Source organism: Halichoeres trimaculatus, unplaced genomic scaffold (genome assembly GCF_033239565.1).
Source record: "Halichoeres trimaculatus isolate MK-OKI-2021-1 unplaced genomic scaffold, fHalTri1.1 fHalTri1_scaffold_1, whole genome shotgun sequence".
Classification (NCBI taxonomy): domain Eukaryota; kingdom Metazoa; phylum Chordata; class Actinopteri; order Labriformes; family Labridae; genus Halichoeres; species Halichoeres trimaculatus.
In genome coordinates, this window is record NW_027437179.1 from 25,730,457 (window position 1) to 25,754,632 (window position 24,176).

Here is a 24,176-nt window from a genome sequence, read left to right on the forward strand (position 1 = left end):
GGCTGCTGCTCAGTGTGGTGAAAGGTATCCATGAAGGACATAAGTTATGGTGCACACAGGGAGTTTAATCTTCTGCAAACATGTGGCTTCCATGTGTTTTGTCCATACAAGTCATCTTGCTGTTATTAATTGTCAGTCTGTCAGTTTGTATCACAAATATAAAGTATATACATGCCTAGGAATAACAACTATCAAAAGACATACTAAAATGTATATGCATACCATTACACTTCAGTGCTTGTATGCCACAAAAAACAGTGCAGCTCCTTCATTGTACTCAGTCTAGTGTTTGCTAGCACCAACAGACAGAGAAGACCTTCTTTCCTCTTCTAGTGTCATCAAAAGTTAGAACAAGGTTCAGACAAATTAAAGCCAAACTACACTATCAGCAGGTTTTTGTTCCTGCCTGTGTCCAGGTTCTGTCTTCATGGGAAATCCCGTGGTTATTAGGGTCCTCGCACTAAGGTACAGGACTTTTAGCAAGCTAGTTTGGGTTTGTTCTTGAGTGCGAGCAGAAAGTCTGAGGAGATGTTGGGCAAGGATCAAGTGCAGCTGGCTGCCAGTAATCAACAGGCAGCTAAGTACAGCTGCTGAATCACATCATCCAGCTTTTCTGCCTTGACTCTAAGGTACCGGGTGAGAATTTCTTAATTTTACAAAACATCAATTAAATGCCTTTAGGATAACTGTGGGGTCCATTTCAAAACAGTAAACCACATCTGACACAGCAGAGTTATGAGTATGGATGGTTAGGAATGTTTCTATTAGTAAATATTGCTTTCAGACATTCACAATAAGAGGTTTTCCCTGGATAAGACGTGCATTTAGTGCTGGTGCTCCTAGTTGCAACTTGCTTCTCAGTTGTTTCCTGTTGACAGCAACGTGGACGGAAGAGAAGGTTGCCTCCGTTTTATCTCTTGTTGCAGCTGCTCCTTCAGCGTGGACACCTGCACTCATACATGGAGGAAACCAAAGCAGAGTTTGATAGTTCAATAATTTGATTAGGTGTTTAAATCCATGCATCAAATGGGTAAATAGCAAAATGAGCATCCAAATTAATCTGCTTTAGCTTTCCCACTACTTTTTTCAACCCAGCTTCTCCTTTTGTTTGTGTCTTTTACTTCCGTCAGATGTGTTGTTGTTGGTGCCTGCTCTGTTCTTTACCTGGGGGAGGGAGGAGGGGGTTGTCTTTGCTGTTGCTCTCCGTTCTTTGGCTTATCATGTATGCAGCAGATCAAAGAGAGTGCAGATGTACTCTCCCCACGTTAAGCTTTGGTATTTCACATGGGCGTGTGGAAGGGCAGGGAGCTTCATGAACTGGGCCATTCCCCAAAACTTAAGTTAACTGGTGTAAATAATCTATTCTTCTGATGATAGTCCAACTTAATTTAACTTACTGAATATGGTAGAGCAAATATATATAGCTCACTAAATCAATCCACATTGAAAAAAATCAGTGTCTATTTGACTTTAAAAAGCATATAGGAAAATTTGGTTTTGTGTCTACTTTGGTGCCGCCCTGTGGAAAAACTGGTACATTTGCCCTTTTTGATGATCTTGTCCTGTGCATTCAGACAGTGTTCCTGACAGAAATTTTTAACAGCAGTTACATCACACATTATCAAAAAAAGTTGCTTAGGCAGATTATTTCCGAATCCCTGCCAGGCATTTTCAGGCATTGAAATTAAATAAAACTAATCAAACTTGTGTTTGATGGCTTCTTTTGCTTTGCCTTGTCATATAAAGACATCAGTTTCGGTCTCTTTAGTAGCCAGCTGAAAACTCCTTGAGGAGCTTTATGGATGCAGACTTTTGTATTATTTTTATATGGTAAAGATATCTCCTTGAAATCTCTACTTGATTTCTCTGCAGTTTTAAATATTTAAAAATCTTCACATGCAACTCAAACAAGCTTATTTATTGTAGCAAACATTAAAAAATACACTGTTAACCAAAGGAAAAACTTTTGCTGAACCTTCACAACCCTCTGTATATACCTGTTCCTCCAGGCCTTTGACCCTATGTCGGTGAGCACGCTCTCTGGTGCCCAGTGTTCGCTCCATGTCCCTGTAGCTGCTCCTCAGTCTCTCTGACTCCCGCTGGGCCTCATCGCGCTGCTTCACCAAACTCTCACAAAGACTGTGGGACTGCTCCATGTCAGCCAGCTGAGTCTGCTCAACACACACAAACACACACACACGCAAATGAGGCATGTTTGGGAAGTCAGCCCAAAAGTTAAAGATTTGTCGGAAGCAGACTGCTGAAGACTGAACAGCTCTGTTGGAGGCCTCGTGGTTCTCTGAATGAAGACAGTTTTGAGCTCATCCTCAGAATATCAGAGTATCTATTGATAAACAGTTGAGCTGTTATGATGAACTGTTGTCTCAGATCTAAAACATTAACAAAAATCAAAGCTTTAACTGACATATACAAAAAAAAAAAAAGGTTTTTCACATTCCACACTGACAAACATCCAACCAAATGGTCGTCATTACAACATTTACAGACAAGTTAAGATCACAAAGCTGTTGTTGTTTACATTAATGACACGGCTAACAGCTGTGGTTTTTATAGGTCTGGAGAAGGCCCTCTGACAAATGGTTGATGGCCCTTGGAGGAGAAACCACCAGCATGCCAATAGGTTCCCCTTTTCTGGGTCAGTCCACACATTGTGCACATTGTTGAGACGTGGTAACTAAAGTTAGAGTGGTCAGAGTTACTGCTTTAGTAGATGAACTCTTCTTGAGCTCAGAGATGTTTTTTTGTAGTGAGTATAGCTGAGCAGTGGGAGGTCAGAAATGTCTGAAATAAACAACCTTAATGACTCCTTCAGAATTCTCATAAAACTCACCGTAATTTTGTGTGTTGATGTTTACTGCATTTCTGTGGTTTATACAAAAATACGGATGATGAGGATTAAGTTTCCCCAAAGTTATGCAAATGGTTTTTGGTTAAGTTTTTGGCCTTACGGTGTCATCGATGGTGAGATTTCAGAGAGGGGCTGTCACATGAATGTTGAGTGATGAACTGTGGCAGAGAAACATCTGAATGCTGATTTCAGGGTTTTTTCATGCACAAAAACCAAGTCTTGAAATGCATTACTTTAAATTCAACACTAAGGTGCAACAAGCTGAAGAAAATGTCGGGGGCTTGTATCTGAGTCACACTCTCTGTCTAACAAAACCCAAAATTACTCAAGGTTGAACATACACAGCTGTAACTAGAAAATAATTTCAGCGCTTTAGAATCCAAAACTACAGATTTCCCTCATGATCTGAGTCCACAGCATCACTTTAATGCAGCCCATGATCACATACTATATACTGAAGGTGTTACAGAGGAGTAACTATTTCACCTTTTACTGGCTACATGAAAAAGCCAGTCTAACAGGATGGACTTTCCAGCTAAGGTGTGAGGCAGCTTAAAAAACGAATTTTGTGTTTTCAGCATTCATTCTTCTGATAGTGTCATCAGCTTCTAGGGGCTCTATCTTTTTCTTTGGCTTGAAAAACATATTTAAAAGGTTCTTTGTTTCCTGATGAAAGTCTGGATGAAGTTGGATCAGCTGCTGCTTCTCACCTGCAGCATCAGTATCTGTTGCTGTGCTTCCTGCAGCTCCTGCTCGGTGGTGTTCAGGGAGCGATCCAGGCGGCTTTTTTCTGCAGACAGCCTCATGCTGCCCTCTTCAGTCTTCAGCTTCTGTCGTTCAACCTAAAGACAGATGTCACAATGGAAAGATGACTACCAGGAAAGTCAAATGTGAAAACCTGGTGATGATATTGAAGCACAGTGTGACGGACATTCAAGGAGTTTGTTTAAGTAGATTGTGAGCTTCGGGTGATTTCAACAAACTAACAGGTTTTTTTTGTGTTGATGAGAACATGAAACCCTTCAAAATGTTTCCTACATGCAGCATGTTGAACACTATGAAAACGGGGGAGTACAAGCTCAGATATGGAAAGTGGATTATTCTCATTTGTCAAAGTTTTGCCAGAAAAATATCCACACAGCTCATGAACTTCAGATTCACAAACGTCTCTTTGTGAGAAAACGACTGGACCATCCAAGTTTCACATTAAAGTGCACGGGACACAGTGCTGACCTTATCCAGTGTATTCCTCAGTGCATTCTTGTCCTTTTCCAGTCTCACTGCCTGTCTTTCTGCATCTTTCTTCTCCGCCTCCAGCATGGCAACAGCTCGTTGCAGCCCACGCAGTCGCTCCTCCACAGCAGTCCGCTCCGTCTGAGCAGACTGAGCACTGCGCTGAGCCTCTGTGAGACTTGCCGAGCGCTGACGCAGGGCCTGACAGCAGGAAGGCAGAGAGAAACAGTGATGTGACTGTAGAGACTTTTTAAATATGTCACATGTAAACCAGCAGAGATGCTGACCCCTCTCACCTCCTGACAATTGTGTAGCTCAGTCTCTAGCTCTTCTCTTCTCAGCTCACTCTGGCTCAGCTCACTCTGCAGTCTCTCCACCTGCTCAGTGAGAGAGGTGATGTTCCTCCTCCCCTCCGTAGCAGAAGACCGAGCCTCTTCACTTTTTTCCTTTCAGGCAAAGAGTAAAAACCACATCATTGTCCGTTCTAAAAACAGCCGCCACAGTTTTTGTCCCTCTGTGCCACTCACCTGTAGAAGCCGCTTGTCCTGTTCAGCCACACTCAGTGTCTTCTGCAGAGCAGCCAGACGACTCTGGGTGCAGCTGTGAGAAGCCGATGCTTCCTGGAGGCTCTTCTTCAGGGAAGTCGTCTTCTCTTTGAGGGAATTTTCCCCTTCCTGAGCTTTGAGCAGAGCCTGACTTAGCCTCTCCACCTCTCTCTGCAGCAGAGACACACGAGCGTCTCCTTCTGCCACCTGCAGTTAATCCAAATCAAATTAATGTGTAATCCAATCAGCAGACCAATAAAGAGAAAAAGGTATGTTCTTCATTTCCTGGAAGGTTTGTGTTTTTGTCTGCGAAATACATCAGGTCATATAATTCCTTTACAAAAGACCACTGTAGACCTTTACCTCGCCTTGTGTGAGCATAACCAGTCTCAAAATGAGTTGATTTTCATAGTTTCTGTCTCCTTCCAGGCATCCATGTATTACTGGATCCTTAACTTCTCTTCTGTACCATCTCAATGTTTTACTGCTGTTTTTTTAAGTCTGTGACCAAGAACTGGATAAACTGCCATGAACTCTGGCACTATCGTCCAGTAAAATAGCTTTATTTGCCCTAAGTTGTACAGCCACAATTTTAAGACTGGTATGTATTCATTACATACAAAGTAATCATATTTTAATGCATAAGATCCCTTAAAAATGCTACAATTAAACTAACTAATGCAACTAACATGCAGGTCAGTTAGTGACAAATAAAATCACCTCATTTACTAAAATGTTCTTCATTTAAATAAAAAGTGTTGCTTAAGCTCTTCCTGATATAAACATATGATACACACCTGATCACAATGTTAAGACTGGCTGAAAAACTGCACAAATTTACATTTTACACTGTTGGATCTTAAAAAGTTTTTAAGTGGGTTTTTCAACAGGACAACACTGCAGTTCATAATGCGTCTTCCAATGGCATGACCTCACTCTCTTGGACCATCCTGCGTGTTGATCTAAACCACATTGAGAGCATTTGGGGATGGATGGCGAGGAAAGTTCACAAAAATGGACACCAGTTGAGACAGTGTATGCTCTCAATGAAGCCAGCTTCAACACTTGGAGCAACATTCCCACTAGCGTCTAGAGACGGGTACTGAATGAGGTACTTTTATAGGTACCTACCAAATTCTGTCAGAAGTATTGGGTACATGTAAAACCAAAAGGCACCATGTTCCGGTACCTAAATGCATCTTTGTGACTGTGAGGAAGTGGAAGAGTATGATTTTCCATGCTGGACATAAACACAGCATTGCAGGGTAATATATTGAAGAATAAATATGTTAAAAAAATGTTTATTTCATCACAAAAAAATGATATTTGAAATGACATAAACACAAAAAAGTACAGAAAAGAGTAACTTTGAGTACCAGTACCAATTGCCAGGTACCAGGCATCACTACTGTATCACATCAAATGTGAAACGTACCCATTCCTACTAGTGTCCTGGCAACACTTGCATCAAGTATGCTGAAAATCATGTAATCAACAAGAACGGTGGAGCTACTCATTACTGAGTCCTTTTTTAAATTTTTATTTCTGTTTTCGGGGTTTTCAGGGTTTTCACCTTTTGTAACTTTTGATCTGCTGATGAAAAGCCTGTTTAGGTTAAATTTTTGTCTGCAGTAAATTCCTTACTCATTTTTCCCTCTCACTCACATTTCTTCTTTGTGCATTTTGAAATTTAACGGAGTACCTTTTTTACCATCCAACAGAGCAAAATGTAAAAATTTGCAGTTTTTCAACTGGTCTTGAGATTTTGATCAGGAGCATTACTGTGTTTCCTGCCGTACCTTTTTCAGCAGAGAGTCATGGCGCTCCTGGGAGGTCTGGCTCTCAGCCTCCCTGTCTCCAAGACTCAGTTTGAGCCTCTGCAGCTCCCCCTCCAGGCTGCGCCTTCCCAGCTCCACCCTGGTGGCCCGGGCTTCAGCTGCCTCCAGTGCCTCCCGCAGACGCTTCCTCTCCGCCTCCAGACGCATCTCTGCAGCACGTTGTTTATTTAACTGCTCCTGCAGAGACGGAGGAACAAAAAAAATCATGTTTAAAAGTTTAGAGAGCAGAAATTTTTGTTTTTGTGAAGAAAAACTCTACATTTGAGATTGCTGCAGAGGCATGCAGTCCAACACCGGTGACACAGCTCCAACAAGACCCAGATTTTTATTTATTAAACCACAGCAGTGCCTCTATTGTTGCCCATAAGGTGAATTATATACACAATAAAAGTGACATATGGAGAGCTGACATGAGACACCGCAGGACCCTTAACACTCAGTGTTTGGCATCTGTTGTTATTACATCCTGTGACAGCTCATGACTCCAGATAATGCTCCGTCATTGTGTGCTGCCATATGGTGATCATGGCAGATCGCTGATCACTGCTGTGAAAGTCACAACACAAACACAGGCTGTGTGTCAGTATGTATGAGAAAAAACTCTGTGTGTGTGTGTATACCTGTGTGTGTTTTTTATCCATCTCAGCGGTCTGCAGCGCCCGCTCTAAATCCTTCACCCTGTCCGTGAGAGTTCTCCTCTCTCTGTCTCCTCTCCTCACCGCCTCCTCCTGCTGCTGGAGCAGAATCAGGGTGGTGTTCAGACGCTCGTCCAGCCCACGCTTCCCTACAGTCACAACCATGAGAAAAAAAAATTATGCTTCAAATACTTAAGTGTATCTGACACTACACAGAAACTTCACTTAAATAACATACCTTCTTGGTTTTCCAGTAAGGCGTTTTGAAGCTGAGCCAGGCGACTCTGAGCAGAGTCTTGATCCTCTGACAGCTCCTCAAGCTCCCTCTGCAAGCCCCCCAGCTGCCGTCGAGCATCATCCTTCATAATCAGCAATAAGAAAAGACTTCAGCGGTGTGCACACAACAGACCCCTGAACTACAACAAATATCCACTTTGTGTTGTCTTTGTCTTTACCCGATCCCTCTGCGCCTCACGCAGCTCCTGCAGGAAGTCCCTCAGGTCATTGCGCAGTGTGTCAGGGTCCAGCTCTGGCTGGGGGAGAGGCAGCGGTGTGTCTCCTCTCTCAGGAGACACTGAGCCCAGAGTGATGTCAGGGGTGCTCACTCTTAACTCTGGAGAGAGAAGGAGTGATGCCATGAGAAAGAAAAAAGGTGGTTGATAAAGGTTTAGCTCAACTCAGCTATTGTTTAGAGCAGTGCGCAATTGTTTCACCTGCAATATATTTTTGTAAGCTTATACAAAGAACAAAATGTTGCTTTTAACATTGTGAAGTAAAGATCTTTGGTTTAATTCTTATCCTTGTAGTTTTGAAGGTCATCAAGATGCATTTAACTCTCTACTTCTTTGTGGCTGAGTATTTCTTCCTCACCTTTTGGGGGTGACAGTGAGTTGCGTAGAGGTGAGATGCTCTGGTGGCGTGAAACAGTGAATGGTGATGCAGTGCTCCCTCCAGGGCTCCTCCCCCGGGCTCCTCTCCCCCCTGCTCCGATGCCCAGCGTTCGCGTCAGCGCAGACTGAATGCTGCCAAGGCGAAACTCCAGGTCCCTCCTCCCGGCTTCAGACCGGGTGAGCTCAGCCTCCGTAGCAGCCAGGCGGCCCTGAGCCTCGCTCAGCTGCAGGCTGGACTGAGCCACTGAGTCCTGAGCCGCCTGAGTGCGCAGGGCCAGATTCTTAGCCTCATCCTGCAGCTTCTTCTCACAGCCGCGCGCCTCCTGCAGCTGAGCGCTCAGTTCTTTTTCACAGCAACGCCAGCCCAACTCAGACTCCTCAAGCCGCTTCACTGCCATGGAGAGCTAGAGAAGAGTTAAAAATTGTGATGCAGTGACAGAGTACAAGTAAAATCAGATGAGTTTTTTCATTTTTAGACACTGTTATTCAAGCTTACCTCTCTCTTGAGGGATTCTCGAGCTGTTTCAGCCTCGTTTAACTTTTGTTTGAGATTGATTAAATCTTTCCCTCTCTCCTCCTCCTTCTGCTCCTCCAGAGTCAGGCGAGCCAGCAGTTCTGCAGCTTCCAGCTCTTTCTGATCCTTCTCTCCATCCAGAACCTTCAGCTGCAGCCAGGAAACACCAAACACAGTCACCACGGAGCAAATACTAAATGTGAAGTCTGGACCAAAAACAAAATTACTTTCTTTCCAAACAGCACAGAAGTGTGGAGGACTGACCTGTCTGCGGAGTTCCTGGAGTTCACGTCGAGCCTCAAGTCTTGACCTCTCGACTTCCCTCAAGCAGCTTCGCAGCTCCATTGTCTCCTTCTGTGCAGACGAGAAATTTTCCTCCAACACAACCAGCCTCTGCTCCTTCTCCTCACAGTGTCGTTTCAAACTGAAAACACACGCGGGCCGTGAAAACACACAACAAAACTTAATGAACAGATTTCTTCCCATTTGTTGAGATGTTTACCTGATTCTCTCTGACTCTGCACTTCGCAGACTGTCTCTCAGCTGGCTGTTTGATTGGTTGAAAGCATCTCTCTCTTTGGTGATGTCACCCAAGCTGCGTCTCAGGTCCACCCCTTCTCTCCTGAACTTCTCTGCTGCCTCCTGACCTTGGTTCAGACGTCTTTCCATGTCCAGCGCATCTCGCTTAAGTTGGTCTCGAATTTCCTCATTAGCAGAGAGAGAAGCTCTGCATTGGTCCAGCTTCAGGGCCAAACGAGGGTGGTACAAGGTCATGCAAACAAACAGAACACAAACATTGTAAATACTCACCCACAAGCAATGTCTGCTTTCAATTTGCTGGTTTAAAGATCGTTTCAACATATTTTTTCACAAGGTGGGAGGGTCATGTTATTTTGGGGCCAGTAATAAATGTGCAGAACTAGGAACTCATTTGTTTCTTTTAAGCATGAATCCTTTTTTTCAAAGACACAAGGATTGTTCATAAATCTTAATCTCTGACACTTTCAGTATTTTCAGTTTTTGTACCTCAAACAATTCAAATGAAATGTGTGTTCAGAGTAACAACAGATGAGTATATGACTTTACTACATATATGCTGAGGTAATTCTGGACATACTTTTTCAAACAAGTGCAGTCTCAGTAGTGATTAATGCTCTCTGATGAGCTCATCATTATTTACCTCTTTTAGAGCGACATCAGCTCGTGACTGAAGATCAACACAGCTCTGCTGAGAAGTCTGAAGTTCACGCTCATGTACAGAAGCTGCATCCTCCAGCTGAGAGCGGAGCTCCTGTAACTCGCTGGTTAGAGAATCGACTTGGATCTAAAGAAGAGAAAATAAATCCATCTGTATAATCAGCCTTAAAATCAACCTATCTATGATGCATTAGAGGAGAATCAGAAGAAGAAGAAGTCAGACAGAGGGTGCCATCACCTGCTCCTGCTCTTTGCAATGTGCTGCTTCTCTTAACGTCCGTTCAGCCTCCAGGACTGCAGCTGATAGTTCAGCCTGCAGAGACGACACTCTGTCACTCAACACTGCTTTCTCTGCCTCCCTCAGAGAGAGGGCCTGTGAGGAGAGGAGAAGTCTGGGTTATAAAGAGTCAGATCCAACAAGAGATAATCAGAGCTGAGCCACACTTCTTGTTTTTTCTTAGGTCTGATAATTTACAGTTTATCATCCTTTGGTAAAATCAAAATAAATAAGCATTGGGCCATTTTCTAAAACAAAATAAGTTTCTATTTAACAAAACCTTCCCCAGAATCTTGACCTGTTGCTTTTCGGTCTCAGCCTGCAGAAGACTCTGATCTCTGTCATGCTGGAGGCTCCGTAGTTCATCCTGCAGGTCCTCTCTTTCTCTCTCCGCTCTGTGAAGCTGGTCCTCCGCCTCCTGCCTGAGCTTCTTCAGAGTTGCCTCATGCTCCATCAGCAGACTGCGCTGCAAGGCATCCTGTGAAGAGACGGAGCAGCTTACAGCACAGTGTCAAGAGACTTCACTGAGAAAAGAGAATCAGCTGTAACGGACTCTGAACCACTGCGTCTACCTTTTCTGAGACCAGCCTCTCAACCTCCTCCTGATGTTCGGAGATGGCCTTGCGTACAGCCTGCTGGGCCTCCAGCTGTGCAGCATTTAGACTCTGAGCCAGAGCCTGTTTCTCCCTCTCACCCTGGGCCAAGAGACTCTCCTCATCTGAACGAACTCGCCGCAGTTCAGCTGGAAATCCCATCCAGGAAAACATCAACACGAGAGAAACATTGATCAGACTTTAGGTCCTTATTCTGTCAAGTTAATATCTTTGCCATGATGATCTTCAATTGAGTCTGCAGATGTTTCTTCGCTCTGCTTTTTCAACATCCTCTCTACAAATCCTGCTCTTCCTACTTTACTTTTATGTTTTTCTTTACAAACTTCTTTTTTTAACCTCACATTTTATTGATGATTACTTAAAGTGTATGTTTTTTTTTTTTTTATCACCTGCTGAAGTTTCACAGCGGACTCTCAGATTCTGGTTTTCTATCTCCAGCTGCTCTCTGCGAGACTCCACCTGAATGAGCTGCTGCTGCACCTCAAACAAGCTGGTCTCCAAGGACTCCCTCTCTGACCTGCAGGAGCACAAACACAACTTATACACACACACACACACACACTCATGGAAAAAGGTAAGTTTCGCTGAGAAGGCACACTACATACCTAAAGGCTGCGAGCTCCTCTGACAGGGCAGTGTTCTCTCTTTCTGACGCCGTCAGCTGGACCACCAGCGCTGCTTTGTCTCGAGCCAGTTCTGCACGACTGCGGCCAGCTTCCTCCAAGGCCACCTCGCTCCGCTGGCCCTCTCCCCGGGCAACATTCAACTCTGATCCCAGAGCAGACACCTCGGCACAAAGCTGTCAATAGAAGCAAAGAGAACAGCCTTAGTGAAAAAAAAACTGAAGTCAAAATAGAAAAAACATGATGACCTCACAGAGCCCGTCATGTACCTGTGTGACTTGCTCCTGCATCTTCATTCTGTCGGCCCTAAGACTCAGCAGCTCTTCCTCCATCCCAGTCCTGCTCTGCTCAGAGTCCTGCAGTGTGTTGTGCAATGAGATGCGGGTTGAGTCCAGCTCCAGACGTTCCTGCTCCAAACGAACCAGCTCGTCCCTGATGGTCAACTTCTCCTGCTCTGCTTCTCGTCTTTGGATTTGCAGAAGGGCCTTCTCCTCCTCCAACTTGGACATTTTAAAGAGTTAAAAATCCAAAGTAATAAGACCTTCATGCATTTTATTAGGATAAATGACATATTTGCTTACATTTTGTGACATATAATGACATATTATTATGTCATACTGTGATGTTGGTCTTCTTATGAATATCTATAGCTGCATTTCCATTACACCTTCTCACAAAATAAAAGTGATTTTTCTGAAGTTTCGATTAAGTATAATTGTGCCTTGCTGGTGTTTCCATTATGACTTCAATTGTGCACAACTTGAGTAAAGTAAAACATAATGTCCATCTGGACGCTGCACTCATGATGATGCCGATTCATGGACACTAATGTTTTTATTCACTGGTCAGACTGTTGGCAGTGATCACACCAACTGAAAACAAACAGGAACAAAACACTGAAAGAAAATCATCATCACCAGCTCGTCTGCTGCTTCTTTCCAAATTAAAACACTGTTGTATACACATCTATTTGTGTTCCTTTAAAAAACACATTGTCTCATATTTTATTAAAAACTGTAATATCTAAATGTTGTTTGGCTGTATAGCATTAAAGTAGGTATTCACTGAGTTTTGCAGCTCAAACGAGGTGAAAGCATTTGAGATGTGGAGTGCTGTTGAAGAGGACAGTTGTGCTAATTTGCTGATTTTAACCCTTTACCTGGTGGATGTAGGTGTTCAGATCTGCTTTGTCTTGGACCAGGCCTTCATTCAAGCTCCCCATCTTAGCCAAAGAGTCCCTGAGCGCTGCATCCTCAGAGTGCAGCTTGTTCAGCAACAGGGAGAGCTCTGCGTTACTGCTTTCAGCCTGCAAGGAAAGTTATAATTGTATAAAATTCTGATAAAAACACTTCAGGAAAAGGTTACGAGGTGGTTTTCTTACTCGGGATAGAGCTTCAGAGAGTTGGGCTTTCTCTGTCTCCAGCAGCTGCCTCTCCACCTCCCCCTGCTGGTGAGTCTCTTTCACTGCAGACAGCTCTCCACGCTGAGCTGAGGCTCGGCTCTCACTCTGATCCCACTGCTTCTGTCTGTAAAACAACAAATGTGGGTAAATAATTATGAAGTAATGGCAACTAATGAGCGTGTTATTCACCTTCTAGTTAGAATTACTGCTGTGTGGGACCTTGCAGTGTCTTAATGAGGTATAATGGAGCTAACGTTAATGCCATTAAACCTATTGAGTTTATAAGCACATACAAGCAGTGCTGCTAATTGTGTAATCTCTGTTTTCTTCTTTTACTTCCTCAGTAACTCATTAAGTTTAAATGATATAATATGAAATCAATTATTAACCTTTTTAATTCTCCACTCATTTATGTTTATTTAAAATTTATCATTTTAACTTAGCTACTCTTTGGACCTATACCTGTGTACTTTTTTTTTGCTTGCTCCAGCCTTCTTGTCCTTTTATCAATGGGACTTTTGCTGATTTAGTTTAGCAAATGTCTGCATGATTTTTTTTTGTTCTGCCCCTTTGTTTTGTTCTTTTTTTTCTTCTCCTTGCTGAAAACATGTATAATTTTTGTACTGAATAAAACATAAAATTAAAAAATGATAACCTCAGAGTCCAAAGAAGTCCACAAAAGCCTCAATTTGTCATCTTTGCCAAAACCTGGTCAGCTGTCTGTCTGAGCCATGGTATAAAATTGTCATTGTGTGAGGGTGTCATCTCTTCTACAGTGCTTTGGATAACAGGTTTATGTGCGATCCGTTCACCGGTGTCTGGGGTCATGTCAGTTAAGGAGGTCATGTGCACTGAGTGTCTGCTGCACAAAGACTGTGAGGATTATCATCCACATCACGTTCACTTAATCACCATCAATTAGATTACTTACATCCTATGAGTCTCTGCCTTGGCCCGGTCTCTCTCCTGAATGGCTGCTTCCTTCTCCTCCCTCTCGTGATCTCGCTCTCGCTGTGTGAACGCCACGGTCAGCTGAAGCTTCTCACAGTCCATCTGAAGGGCCCGACAGCTGCTCTGAGCAGCCTGCGCACCCTTCTCCAAGCTTGCCTTTTCACTGAAATGATAAAAATCTTTTAACTACATACATAAAAGCATTCAGAGATTTGAACCAGCGTGTAAAAGTAGATAAATCGGTGTGTGAACCTGGCCAGTGTGTCTCTCTCCAGCTTCAGGCGTTCCTTCTCTCTCTGTATGGTCTCCCTCTCCCTCTGAGCTGCGTCCCTTTCCCTCTGCAGAGCTTGGTTTCGCTGTTCTGCGTCTTTTCTGGTAGATTCAGTCTCTGAAAGCTGCTTACGCAACTGTTGCACTGAAGACTGGTTGGAGAGCAGACGGCTACGAATGTCCTGCAATCATAAGTGGCGTCACATCAAAACAAGTCAAAATAAATATTTCCTAAAAAACAAAATTTTAGGAAATATTTCATCACTATGCATGTATGAATATGTTAGAGACATTTCAAGATGTCTATGTAACTCCTAACCCTGCACAGGTTAGAACAAAGTCAGGGCATAGAGCACAATGACTAATATTATGTTTCTCTTTAGCTCATGTATCATTTCCTTTTCTCTCTTTTATTTTTCAAGGGGTGTAAGCTTGAATATCTGATTTGCACGCCTCTTCCACATAAACTGGCATGTTTTCCAGAAATTTCCAGCTTCACTGATAAATGTCTTGAAAAAACAGCACAGTTTAACTGCTTGCAAACATTGTTCACAGTGGAGAGTGACTGCATGAACCGTGTGTTAGCTTCTCTTCCTTCAGAGAGCATAAAAGATGATGTGTCACCTGCAGCTGGACCGTCTTGTTTGCGACTGCAGAGCGCAGGGCAGACAGCACCGCTTCAGATATAGGAGCCAGGGAGGAAGAGGGTCGAGTTGGGGAGCTGGACCTGCGAGGAGAGGGGGAGCGGCAAGAGGCGGGGCCGCGGATCAATGACAGTAGAGCCGAACCGGAGTTGTCCTGGTCCGCCTCTGATGATGAATCTCCATCTGAGCAAACAGTCTGGAGGGGACAATTAGAGTGAGGCACACATGTCTAAAAAGAGGTCAACTTGAGGGCATATTTAGGCAGCTTTACCTGAGCAATGTCCCGCAGAGTGTCACACAGTGTCTCAGTATGAGCCCTGAGTACATGCATGTCAGACTCATTATTGCCTTTCTGCTCCTGGAAGACAAGAGGCAAAAAAAGAATCTCAATCTTCAGGTAAAGAGAAAAAAACATCCCAAACAATGAAATAGCTAAATATGGGTCTTTAATTTTTTTGTCTGTGTTTTGTGGAAAAAAGCGTAATGAAAACAACAAAAAACATCACAGCATTTTCTATCTTCTTATATTTCTGAGTATTCTGCTCTGTCTTTGGCTCCATCCTTGAAATTACGAGTTTTTTTTCCTAACAGAGTAAAGAAGTTTTCTTCAACAGGTAAACACTGCAATTTCAACTAAAGGTAATGAACAGAAGTAAATAGTGTATTCTTAAACAACTACTTTTCATGGCAGACTAATTTAAATTTGAAATTAAAAAGGCACTCAGAGAGCGCAGACCTCAGCCAAGCATACTGTGATTGTCACGCAACACTTTAGTCCTACTTTAATGTTATACTCCCTTTCAGCAGAAAGATAATGTACAATAATTTGTTACCTGACAGTGTTGAAAATTATGATGACCCAGTACATATTTCATACTCCAGATCTTAGTATCCAGAATATTGCCAGGATCCAGATCACACTTTTACATCTGTCAGAAATTATCCTGACCTTTTCTTGTATTGTTTTGCAAGATAATACGACCATTTACCGTGGGGTTATATACACATATAGCGAAAATGGCCCTATCCCACAATGGTAAAGAATCCTTTGGGAAAATCCTGGATCCAGCTGGTGATCTGGATCACCTCCAAAATAATTTAATCACTTGTTCCTTATCTTCCTTATCTATTTTAAACATTTCCTGAAAATTTCATCAAGATCCGTTTCTTACTTTTTGAGGTATGTTGTTCACACACAATCTCTTCCAAAAACACAACCTCCTTGGCTAGGGTGACAATAGAGTATATACACAACAGGATGGACAACATATAAAGGGAAAACAAATGAAAATGTTAATTGTGTTTTTAATCATCACATTAAATAGAAAATCACCTCCAGCTTCCTCATCAGCACCATAATTTCTTGGTCTCTCTCTTCAATCTTGCCCTTTAGTCTTTCCCCCTCCCGAACTGAATCTGACAACCTGAAAGTAGACCATAAAAAAGTTATTAAAAAGCCATCAGAAAGATGTTACTTTGTTAATAATAAAAAACCAAATCTAGTGAATCACAGTTGCCGACCTGACGTTCAGCTCACTTCTCTCTGAGTCGGTCCTGGTCTGGAAACTCATCATCTCTGACACTCGGTCTCTCAGCTGCTCCTCTAGCTGAACCCGCAGAGCTTTCTCCCTCTCCAGAGCCAAAGTTGCTCCACCCTCCCAGCTGCTCAGTGAGGCCGCCACATCCGCACATGACACCTGAGCAGTGTGTGACGCCCGGGACAGTTCATTACGCATATCTGACAAGTCCCTGTAGATCAAAAGGAGATCGACGTATCAGACACTATCAAACATGAGATTCATATCACAGCTCATGAATCACAAATGCTCCAAAGCACAACTGAACAGACCTTTCAGTGGCAGTCTTTAGTTCACAGATATGCCTCCGAAACCCAACCACCTGTCGCCACAGCGTCAGCAGCCGGCTGTGCTCTCTGCTAAAATAACTGTGGAAGGACTGAGAAAGAGGCAAATACAAAATGAAGTGATTGAGCATCACATTTTACTTTTTAACGTGTCTACCTGATTTGTAAACATTCATTTACTACCTCCTCTTCTCGCCTCCAATCTGATTCCTTTTGTTCCAGCTCCTCTCTGGCTTTGGTCCAATCAGCAGTGAGCCTGCGGATGTCATGGCTGAGAGCCTCATTGGCCAAACCGGCCTGCTCCAACTGCTCCCTCAACATGGCATTCACAGCAGAGAGACTGCTACTTCTGAGGACACAAGTGAGAGAAAGAAACACAAGAATATTTGAGTTGGTGATCGCACACACCACACCAGCTATATGTGCCTGTTCTTAATCATCAGTCACCTCTGTTGCTCTTCCTCCAAACGGATTAAAGCATCCTCCAGGTTGCTGCACGTTTCATCTTGATTGCTCCCGTTTGATGTTTCACTCTGGAGAAGATTTTATAGTAAAATTATTATTTGTGTAAGGTTAATATCCACGCAGATCAAAATCAGCAGCTCTTACTCTTGGCCTGTGTTTCTCCAGTTCTGAAGACTTATCCTGCAGCATCTGCTCCAGATCCCCACACCTTTTTTTGTATTGAAGCACCTGAGGGAGCAGAAAACTTTTACAAACATGTAACAGCCAGATGACATCATAAAAGCAAAAGACAGCTGTACCTTGGCCTGTAACTTCTGGACAAGCTGTGCCTGCCTCTGTTGACCCTCCTGGTATGCTGTGAGTTTACGCTTGTAGGCCGCCTGCTCCTCGTCCAAGCGTCGCCGTAAATCAACGTTCTGCTGTGCCAGGCTACGGGACTCAGGTGAATCATGGTCTCCGTCACCTGTTTCAAAACGCAGTGCCTGCTCCAGCTGTGGGTTTCATTAAAAGTAAAAGGCAGGGGGTGAGGTTTAATTTAACTGAAACATCTTGCACAGATGGCCGCACGTCAGCAAAGCTTCGCCATGCTGTGAAATTATCCTGACATGCACAGTACAATCGCCTTGGTGTTTGAGCTTAAACATCCATTTCTAAGCTTCGAAACTTATGTCAAGAGTTGGCAGATTTCTATTTCATTTTGCAAAATTTCCACTTGAACTTTTGCCCAAATGCGAGAGTTCAACATAAAGAGCACTATCAGGATATTTTGTTTATGTTGGCTTAAAAACCAAATACATTTTAAAAATGACTTTTTGACTTGACTGACTGATACTCAATTGGCATGGTTGCATACAAAGGCTGATAAGTTGTGACCCTCTGTTTTAAACTCTTAATCTCAAGATAGTATAGATGTTGTAAATGTCTAGCACTCATGATAAGTATGTTTTGTGCTTACAACAGATGTCTGTTAATTCTTGATGTTGTATTCAGGATCTGTGTTTGATCACACTCATCTCATTGTGACGACTAAATTATTTCAGCTTGCTAAATAGTTTCTTAAGACTTTCTATACAGAACACAATCCAGGTTGCTATAACACTGTAGAAAGCACAAGGACACACAGCATGCATGTTTAATACCCTCCAGGACATTTTATTGATTATTTGTTGACTTAAATTAGTAGATTTGTTTATCTTCAGGGCACCATCCATCTGACTTGTTTCTTAATTTGGATGCAGGCCTAAGTGTTTTTCTTAAATAATCTTCACTCCAAAATAAAACATGATGCCCACCCACCGCTACACCTCCTCTTGTCACTACTGAAGCCCCTGTTTACAGTCACCCAGGGTGACAGACGCCATGGCAACATTCCACTTCAGTTCATTCCTACCCCCATCACCTGGGAGACGACAAATCTCAGACAAAGAGAAAATACTGAAATGGGGAAAACACAGCATTTCTCTTTAAGTTTAACCTTGAGGTTTCTGGAAGTTTTGCAGCTTCGCATTGCAAGGTAACTGACAGGTCAAGAAACCACGGTCCTGGATGTTATTCAGCCTCTTATTTAGAATCACCCTCTTTTAATTGAATCCAATTTGAAACTAACTCTTCCTCTTACCCCACATCACAATCAGCTGTCGCTGGGTCTTGTCCCAGTGCCTTTACCTACTTACCCTCTCACTAATTGCACCGTATTTGATGGCAAGCTCATCTCGGTCCGCTCGGCTGTGTGCCAACAGGTCCTCCAGCCTCGCCAGCTCTCCCTGCAGCACCCGGTTCTCCTCCTGGATGGACATGACCGAGGACATGGCTCCAGCTGCTCAGAGGAAGGATGCCATGGAGGTGAAGACATAGGTTAATGCATTCATTTTGATATGACAGAAAGAGCAAATTTATTGAACTTACTGCTGTCGTTGAGATTCTTTGTGACTATCTCTCGGACTCTTGCTGGTAGACATGTAGGGGGTGCATCTGGTGAGGGGCCCCTGACGGTCAACCTCTTTTCCTCAGATAAAACACTCTCCTCCAGCCTCTGGGGAATAAAACACGGACATCAGGTGCATTACCTTCAATGTATTTAAGAGAGAACAAAAGAAAAATGGCAGCCAAAAAAATGAGTATGGGTCCAAAAACACGTGATTTCACCCATGCTTTAACACATTTATTATGATGAAATGTTTCAAATGTGCAACACAGCTCCAGGTGTTGCAGCAGTCACAATGGATGAAAATACACTACACCAAAACAAAGCTGTAAAAGTGCACATACAATAACTCACAAACCAGAAACTTGTATTTTTTTCGCAAAACGGTAGGTTTCAAATGTTCAGCACACGGATGGAGCACGGCCCGGTGTGCCTCACCTGTATCACTGATTCCAGCTTGTTGGAGTCGGCGTCTGAGTTTTCTGCGCTCATCGCGACGGCGGCAGATATTTAAAACCTCCAGTGAATTGGATTAACTCCGATGAGACGCGACGCTTCCAGACACTGAAATGTTGTATTTTCCCAAGAGGACTCAAAGTCACACTCAAACAACCTGACGGAGCTTCCCGAGTCTTGCTTTTTCAGTCCTCAAAGTTCAGTCGCAGGGGAGCGGAGTGAAGCGGTCCGGTCGCCTCCTCCTCCTCCGGCGCACGCAGGGAGAGATTTGAGGACGGCAGGATTAGCAGGTTTAAGATGCACACCCCTCCACCGCCTCCTCCTCCTCCATGTCCACCTACGCTACTCCACTCTCACTGCTCTCACTCGAAAACCCCCTCTAAGCTACTGCTATTCAACTGTACAACAAAGAGGAGCCGAAATAAAAGTTATACACCCCTACATTTAGATAGGGGAAAACATTTCAACATCACTTTCATGTAGCATGTGAAGACGGAATTCATCTGTTTTGAAAATAAAATTTGGGTGTTGAATAAATGTTTAGGTCATTTAAACAGTCTTACTTTTACATATTTTGTATGTCTGTTAGTTAAACACAGCAAAAACAATTCAGTTCTCCAGCAAATAAACCAAAACTCTTAGCTGCTTGTAGGCCTACGCTTATCCCCAAAACAAACGTTAGCTTCACCTGCAGGGCTGAGGGGTTATCAGCTAGCAGGCCCAGAAAGAAAACTGAGAAGGAGCTCTACCCTGGTTCTTAGTCAAATTTGGTTAAAAGACAGTTATACATTAAATTGAGGCAATTATAGACTATCCCCATTTGTTTTGAAGCCTTGCAGCTGCCATATTGGACAAGTGGACTCAACCTAACTTTTGGTCACCCTAGCATGAGAAAATTTAATTTCAATTTTTGTTCTATTAATTTTAATTTAATTTAAACTTTTGGTCACCCTAGCATTAGAAAATGTAATTTTCATGTTTGCTTCAGCATTGACTTGAAATTTTGAAGCCATGCAGTAACCTCTAGTCCTAAAATATGAAGCCAATGAAGAGTCTGAAGAATGGAAATCAAGCTTGCTCTTCAGGATTTTGATTTTCTGCCTCCCCTCTCTGTGGTATAAAAACCTACATTTTGTACGCTACAGTCTGAGATAGTCTATGGAACAGTCTGCTCAGCACTACTTGTTTGGATTGTCATAGTAACTGAGTGCCTCACTGTGTTAATGCCAGCCCCCCACTCAGGCCTTGACACACACATTCCTGCTGTTTGCATATGTGAGACCCCCAAATAACTCAACATACTCACTGTCAATTAATCTTAAAAGAACAACTACTTTTCTTTATGATTTGAAATATAATAGTTTGGACAAACACAAGTATGGATCAAAAAAAAAAAAGGACAGTAGAAAATACAACCGCACAGCAGAAAACTGTAGTGAGAACTAAGCAGCAAGACTGATAAGAAATACATCATATACATATGACCACAAGCATATACACATATCTTTCCCACTTTGAGTAGCACTGACCTAGCCTGTAGTAAAAAGAAGCCTCATAAACATGCTGCCACTTTAAGCGTTGCCACTCAGAGATGATCTGTGAGTTGACAACAAGTAACCCTCACCCCTAAATGAGCTGGACCCACTGTGTATGTCAACTGTGCCTCCAAGGGTGGATTTGTATCTGAAAGACAAAGTTGAACTTCTTTGTCTTGAATGAGGGACAGCATTGTGTGCCTCTTTTGCAAGCATGCATCCAGTCTCATCACCTTACTGAAAATAGAGCTGTGGAGTCCTGAACTGATAAAATTCCACTCTTTCAAACAGTAATGTGTGGTTTTTTGATCTTGAGTTGAGACAGTTTGCTTCTTACACGCCAAAAGGTGGAATCATTTATGTTCAGAGTGTAAACATTGTATTGGACACTGTAATGGAATGGCCATTATCTCCTTATCATTGTTTTACTTCCCTTTTACTTAAATACTCAGGCAACAAGTGTTTCTTCCTGTTACTGGAACCTGAAGAGTTAAAAAAAACAATAACAAACTTGAACCAATGAAGTTTTTAACCTGAAGCCAGCTTTGACCCCCAGTCAAGATGTAATACGAAAAAAACAGCTAATATGAAGGTAGCCAGCCGATTACAATCAGAGATGGCAAGTAACGAAGTACAAATACTTCATTACTGTGCTTAAGTACTTTCTTTTTCTTACATTTCCCTAAAAGGCTTGTTACTTTATATATAAAGCCTGGGTCTATATATTTTTTGTCTTTTGGCGTCGCAACATCAGTGTCGGAGCAGGTCTGCCTTCGCCCACACGTTACACCACTAACGTTTGAGCAGCTGCTCAAAATGGACAAAAGTGAGGGTCCCACACAGTCACAGGTGCAGCACCCAAAGCCTTATTTGAAAAGAGCTTTTTGAGTTTGTTGGTGCTAAAAACAATTCCTGGAGTATGCGTTGCATCCCGTGCAAACCAAAACTCCAGGGAGTATTGGCGTTCAAGAACAGTCCATCAAGTACATTAGGACACTAGGCAGGTAGTGTTTGTTCAAACAATAACATGGCTTAAAGAAGATTCCATATAAATTATTAAATTATTAAATTATTAAATTATTAAATTATTAAATTATCCAGTCAGTGAATCGTGCAAAAGGAATACCTATTACTTTTTAAAGTACTTTTGTGTACATTTCAGAGTCTGTACTTTTTACTTTTTACTCGAGTAGACATTTGGATCAGAACTTTATACTTTTAATCAAGCTGTTTTTTTCACATTGGTATTTTACTTCAACTCAAGGAATCAAGGTACTTTTGCCATCTCTGATTACAATCCATATTAAGAAAAAAAAAACGACATTTGAATTCAGGAGAAAATGATAAGGAGGGGAATCTGCAAGATTCAAAAACAGAATGTTTTTATTTTCAAAAATCTGTGGCGCCCCCTCCTGGCACATTGGTCTGAATACTGCAGCTTCAATATATGTGAACTCAATATCTGATGTAATACATTTTTAACCTGTTGATCTCTCATTTACACTGTTGAAGCACACGGAAGACACCTCAGACATGTAACTTTCCATCCATCCTCTAATATTCACAACCCGTGATGAAGCCTCGGAATAACTACTTAATTTTGACTTTTGGTATATCCCATCAGCAGTCTTTATACTTTCTCAAATTTACACAAAACCATAGACATGCAAAAAGTAATTTCGACTTACGTGTACATCCTAAAGATCCTCTTGATTTTTTAACTGATTTTAGTGAAAGAGCATCCAAAAGACACGCCCAACTTTTCAAAAGTCTGTCTGGAGTTGGAGGCGGGAGGAGAATGAAGAGGGGGAGGAGGAGGAAGGAGGTTGTATGGTTGTATATAAACTGTCCAGCATCCGATAATATTGGCTTGTTTCACAAAAGCAGTACAGACTGTCACACACAAACGCGTGGTGTTAAACACAGCCGAGCCTAGGATATAAAACGCTAAATATCTCGGTGTTTACCTTGTATTGTTGTAGGACGCAGTACTTCCCTGTCTGATTTGTGGCCTCACCTCGACACATTAACTGATGAGAGTTAGCCCTGCTCCATTCCTCCATTCCTCAGCAGGTTTTAGGATCACAGACGCGGAGATAAGCACCATCCTCAGCAGCAGTTAGCGGAAACATAGCACCAGCTACTTGCGTGCAGAGGTGCTTTCCCTGAAATCTCCTCCATGCTTTTTCCGGGGAGGGACTTCCAGTTCATCTGCAGCAGCTTCAGACTGAGGGCTGTTTACATGGTGATCTGCTCCAAGATGACCGCGCACACTTCAGTCGTGCTACAAGAGCCTTTGGTGTTAATATTCTTGTGGTGTATTTTTTTTTTTTTTTTTTTTTTACGTAGAAACCAAGAGTCCCACATAAAGAATTCTATATATTTGTAATAAAGCGAAAAATAGTTTATTGTATTTCTCTCAGAATTCTTACATTTATGCCTATGAAAAGGTAAGCTTTAAATTTGAGCTTATTTCTGTCAAAATTGAAAATCTGACGTTCTATCATTCTGTCTTTATAAACTAAGTAAAAAATCTTGAAGTTTGATTTTTTTTTTAAGCATTTTAAAAATATCTGTTTTTTTACAGTGGCGAAGTTTGAAACAAAGAAAAAACATTGTAGCACAACAAAATACAGGGAAACTCAAACACCAAAGAGAAAAAAAATAAAACTTCTCTGTCTTTAAGAAAAATGAAACCTACTTCCTTCCTTTTCTTCTGGTTTAAAAGACAGAGAGGGTTGTCCAATCAGCAATTATCCCTGTCAGAGCAGGTACCTATCTTAATCACCTTCTCTTTTGTGGTTGCGTTGTCTCTTTTGGGTTACTACATAAACAAGTACAGTTGAGCATTTGAACTTTGAGGTCAATAAATTAGATGCACCTGGATTGGAACTGCTTTGAAAATAGCTTGGCTTTAAATGTGATGGAATAGAAAGAATTCTGTTTCCACAGCTTAAATGCCACTTCAATTAAAATTTTAATATTGGGACATTTGAAGAACTTCTCCCTCGAAAGCCTGACCCATTACAATGAGCTGAGATAAGTGAGATGTTTTTTTAAAAATAAAATCCCCCCGAAAATTGCATCATTATGCTTCCATTTTCTTTGTATCACATTTAACAAATTGAATTATGTTGACTTTTATTTTATTTTTTTTACTAAAGATTGTAGCAAAAATGCTTTGCTTTGATGCAGAAAATATATTTCTTTTTTTCAAAGAAGTTACAATTTAGAAGTTATTCTTATTGGAACTTCTTGTAAATTAATCATTTTCCGAAAAAAAAAAAAAAAAGTATATTTCATGAAAGCAACTGTTTAATGAAAGGGCCAAAACACAGTTTGGCTACCTGTAGCAGTATGGTAATCCGCAAGGGGGTAGAATACATTTTTGAATTATTTTTCGAACAGGTTTTTAAGGAAACAATTTATC

The 24,176-nt window shown here is 42.1% G+C and overlaps 1 protein-coding gene across 4 annotated transcripts; it reads right to left on the reverse strand.

Moving 5' to 3' along the window:
* Positions 1-34: 34 nt before the first annotated feature.
* Positions 35-22,999, reverse strand: crocc (ciliary rootlet coiled-coil, rootletin). Of its 4 annotated transcripts, none has more exons than XM_074692251.1 (38): positions 22,714-22,999; positions 18,737-18,863; positions 18,505-18,647; positions 17,131-17,322; positions 16,976-17,059; positions 16,814-16,899; positions 16,550-16,715; positions 16,352-16,458; positions 16,024-16,251; positions 15,836-15,926; positions 14,774-14,860; positions 14,483-14,698; positions 13,841-14,040; positions 13,569-13,751; positions 12,617-12,761; positions 12,395-12,541; positions 11,505-11,735; positions 11,218-11,411; positions 11,002-11,129; positions 10,571-10,740; positions 10,297-10,476; positions 9,960-10,094; positions 9,705-9,848; positions 9,027-9,265; positions 8,789-8,948; positions 8,507-8,674; positions 8,345-8,414; positions 7,991-8,227; positions 7,576-7,733; positions 7,359-7,479; positions 7,106-7,269; positions 6,447-6,662; positions 4,630-4,854; positions 4,399-4,548; positions 4,103-4,303; positions 3,580-3,711; positions 1,998-2,171; positions 35-947 (listed from the first exon to the last, which is right to left on the reverse strand). In XM_074692251.1, exons 1-38 carry the CDS (start codon positions 22,807-22,809, stop codon positions 858-860), a joined length of 5,985 nt encoding a protein of 1,994 aa, XP_074548352.1. In that variant the 5' UTR covers positions 22,810-22,999; the 3' UTR covers positions 35-857. The 4 variants fall into 4 exon arrangements, with proteins under 4 accessions (XP_074548352.1, XP_074548271.1, XP_074548433.1 ...); XM_074692170.1 differs by adding an exon at positions 19,194-19,609 and having other exon boundaries at positions 7,991-8,414; positions 22,435-22,999; XM_074692332.1 differs by having other exon boundaries at positions 7,991-8,414; positions 22,764-22,999.
* Between the last annotated feature and the right edge of the window lie 1,177 nt (positions 23,000-24,176).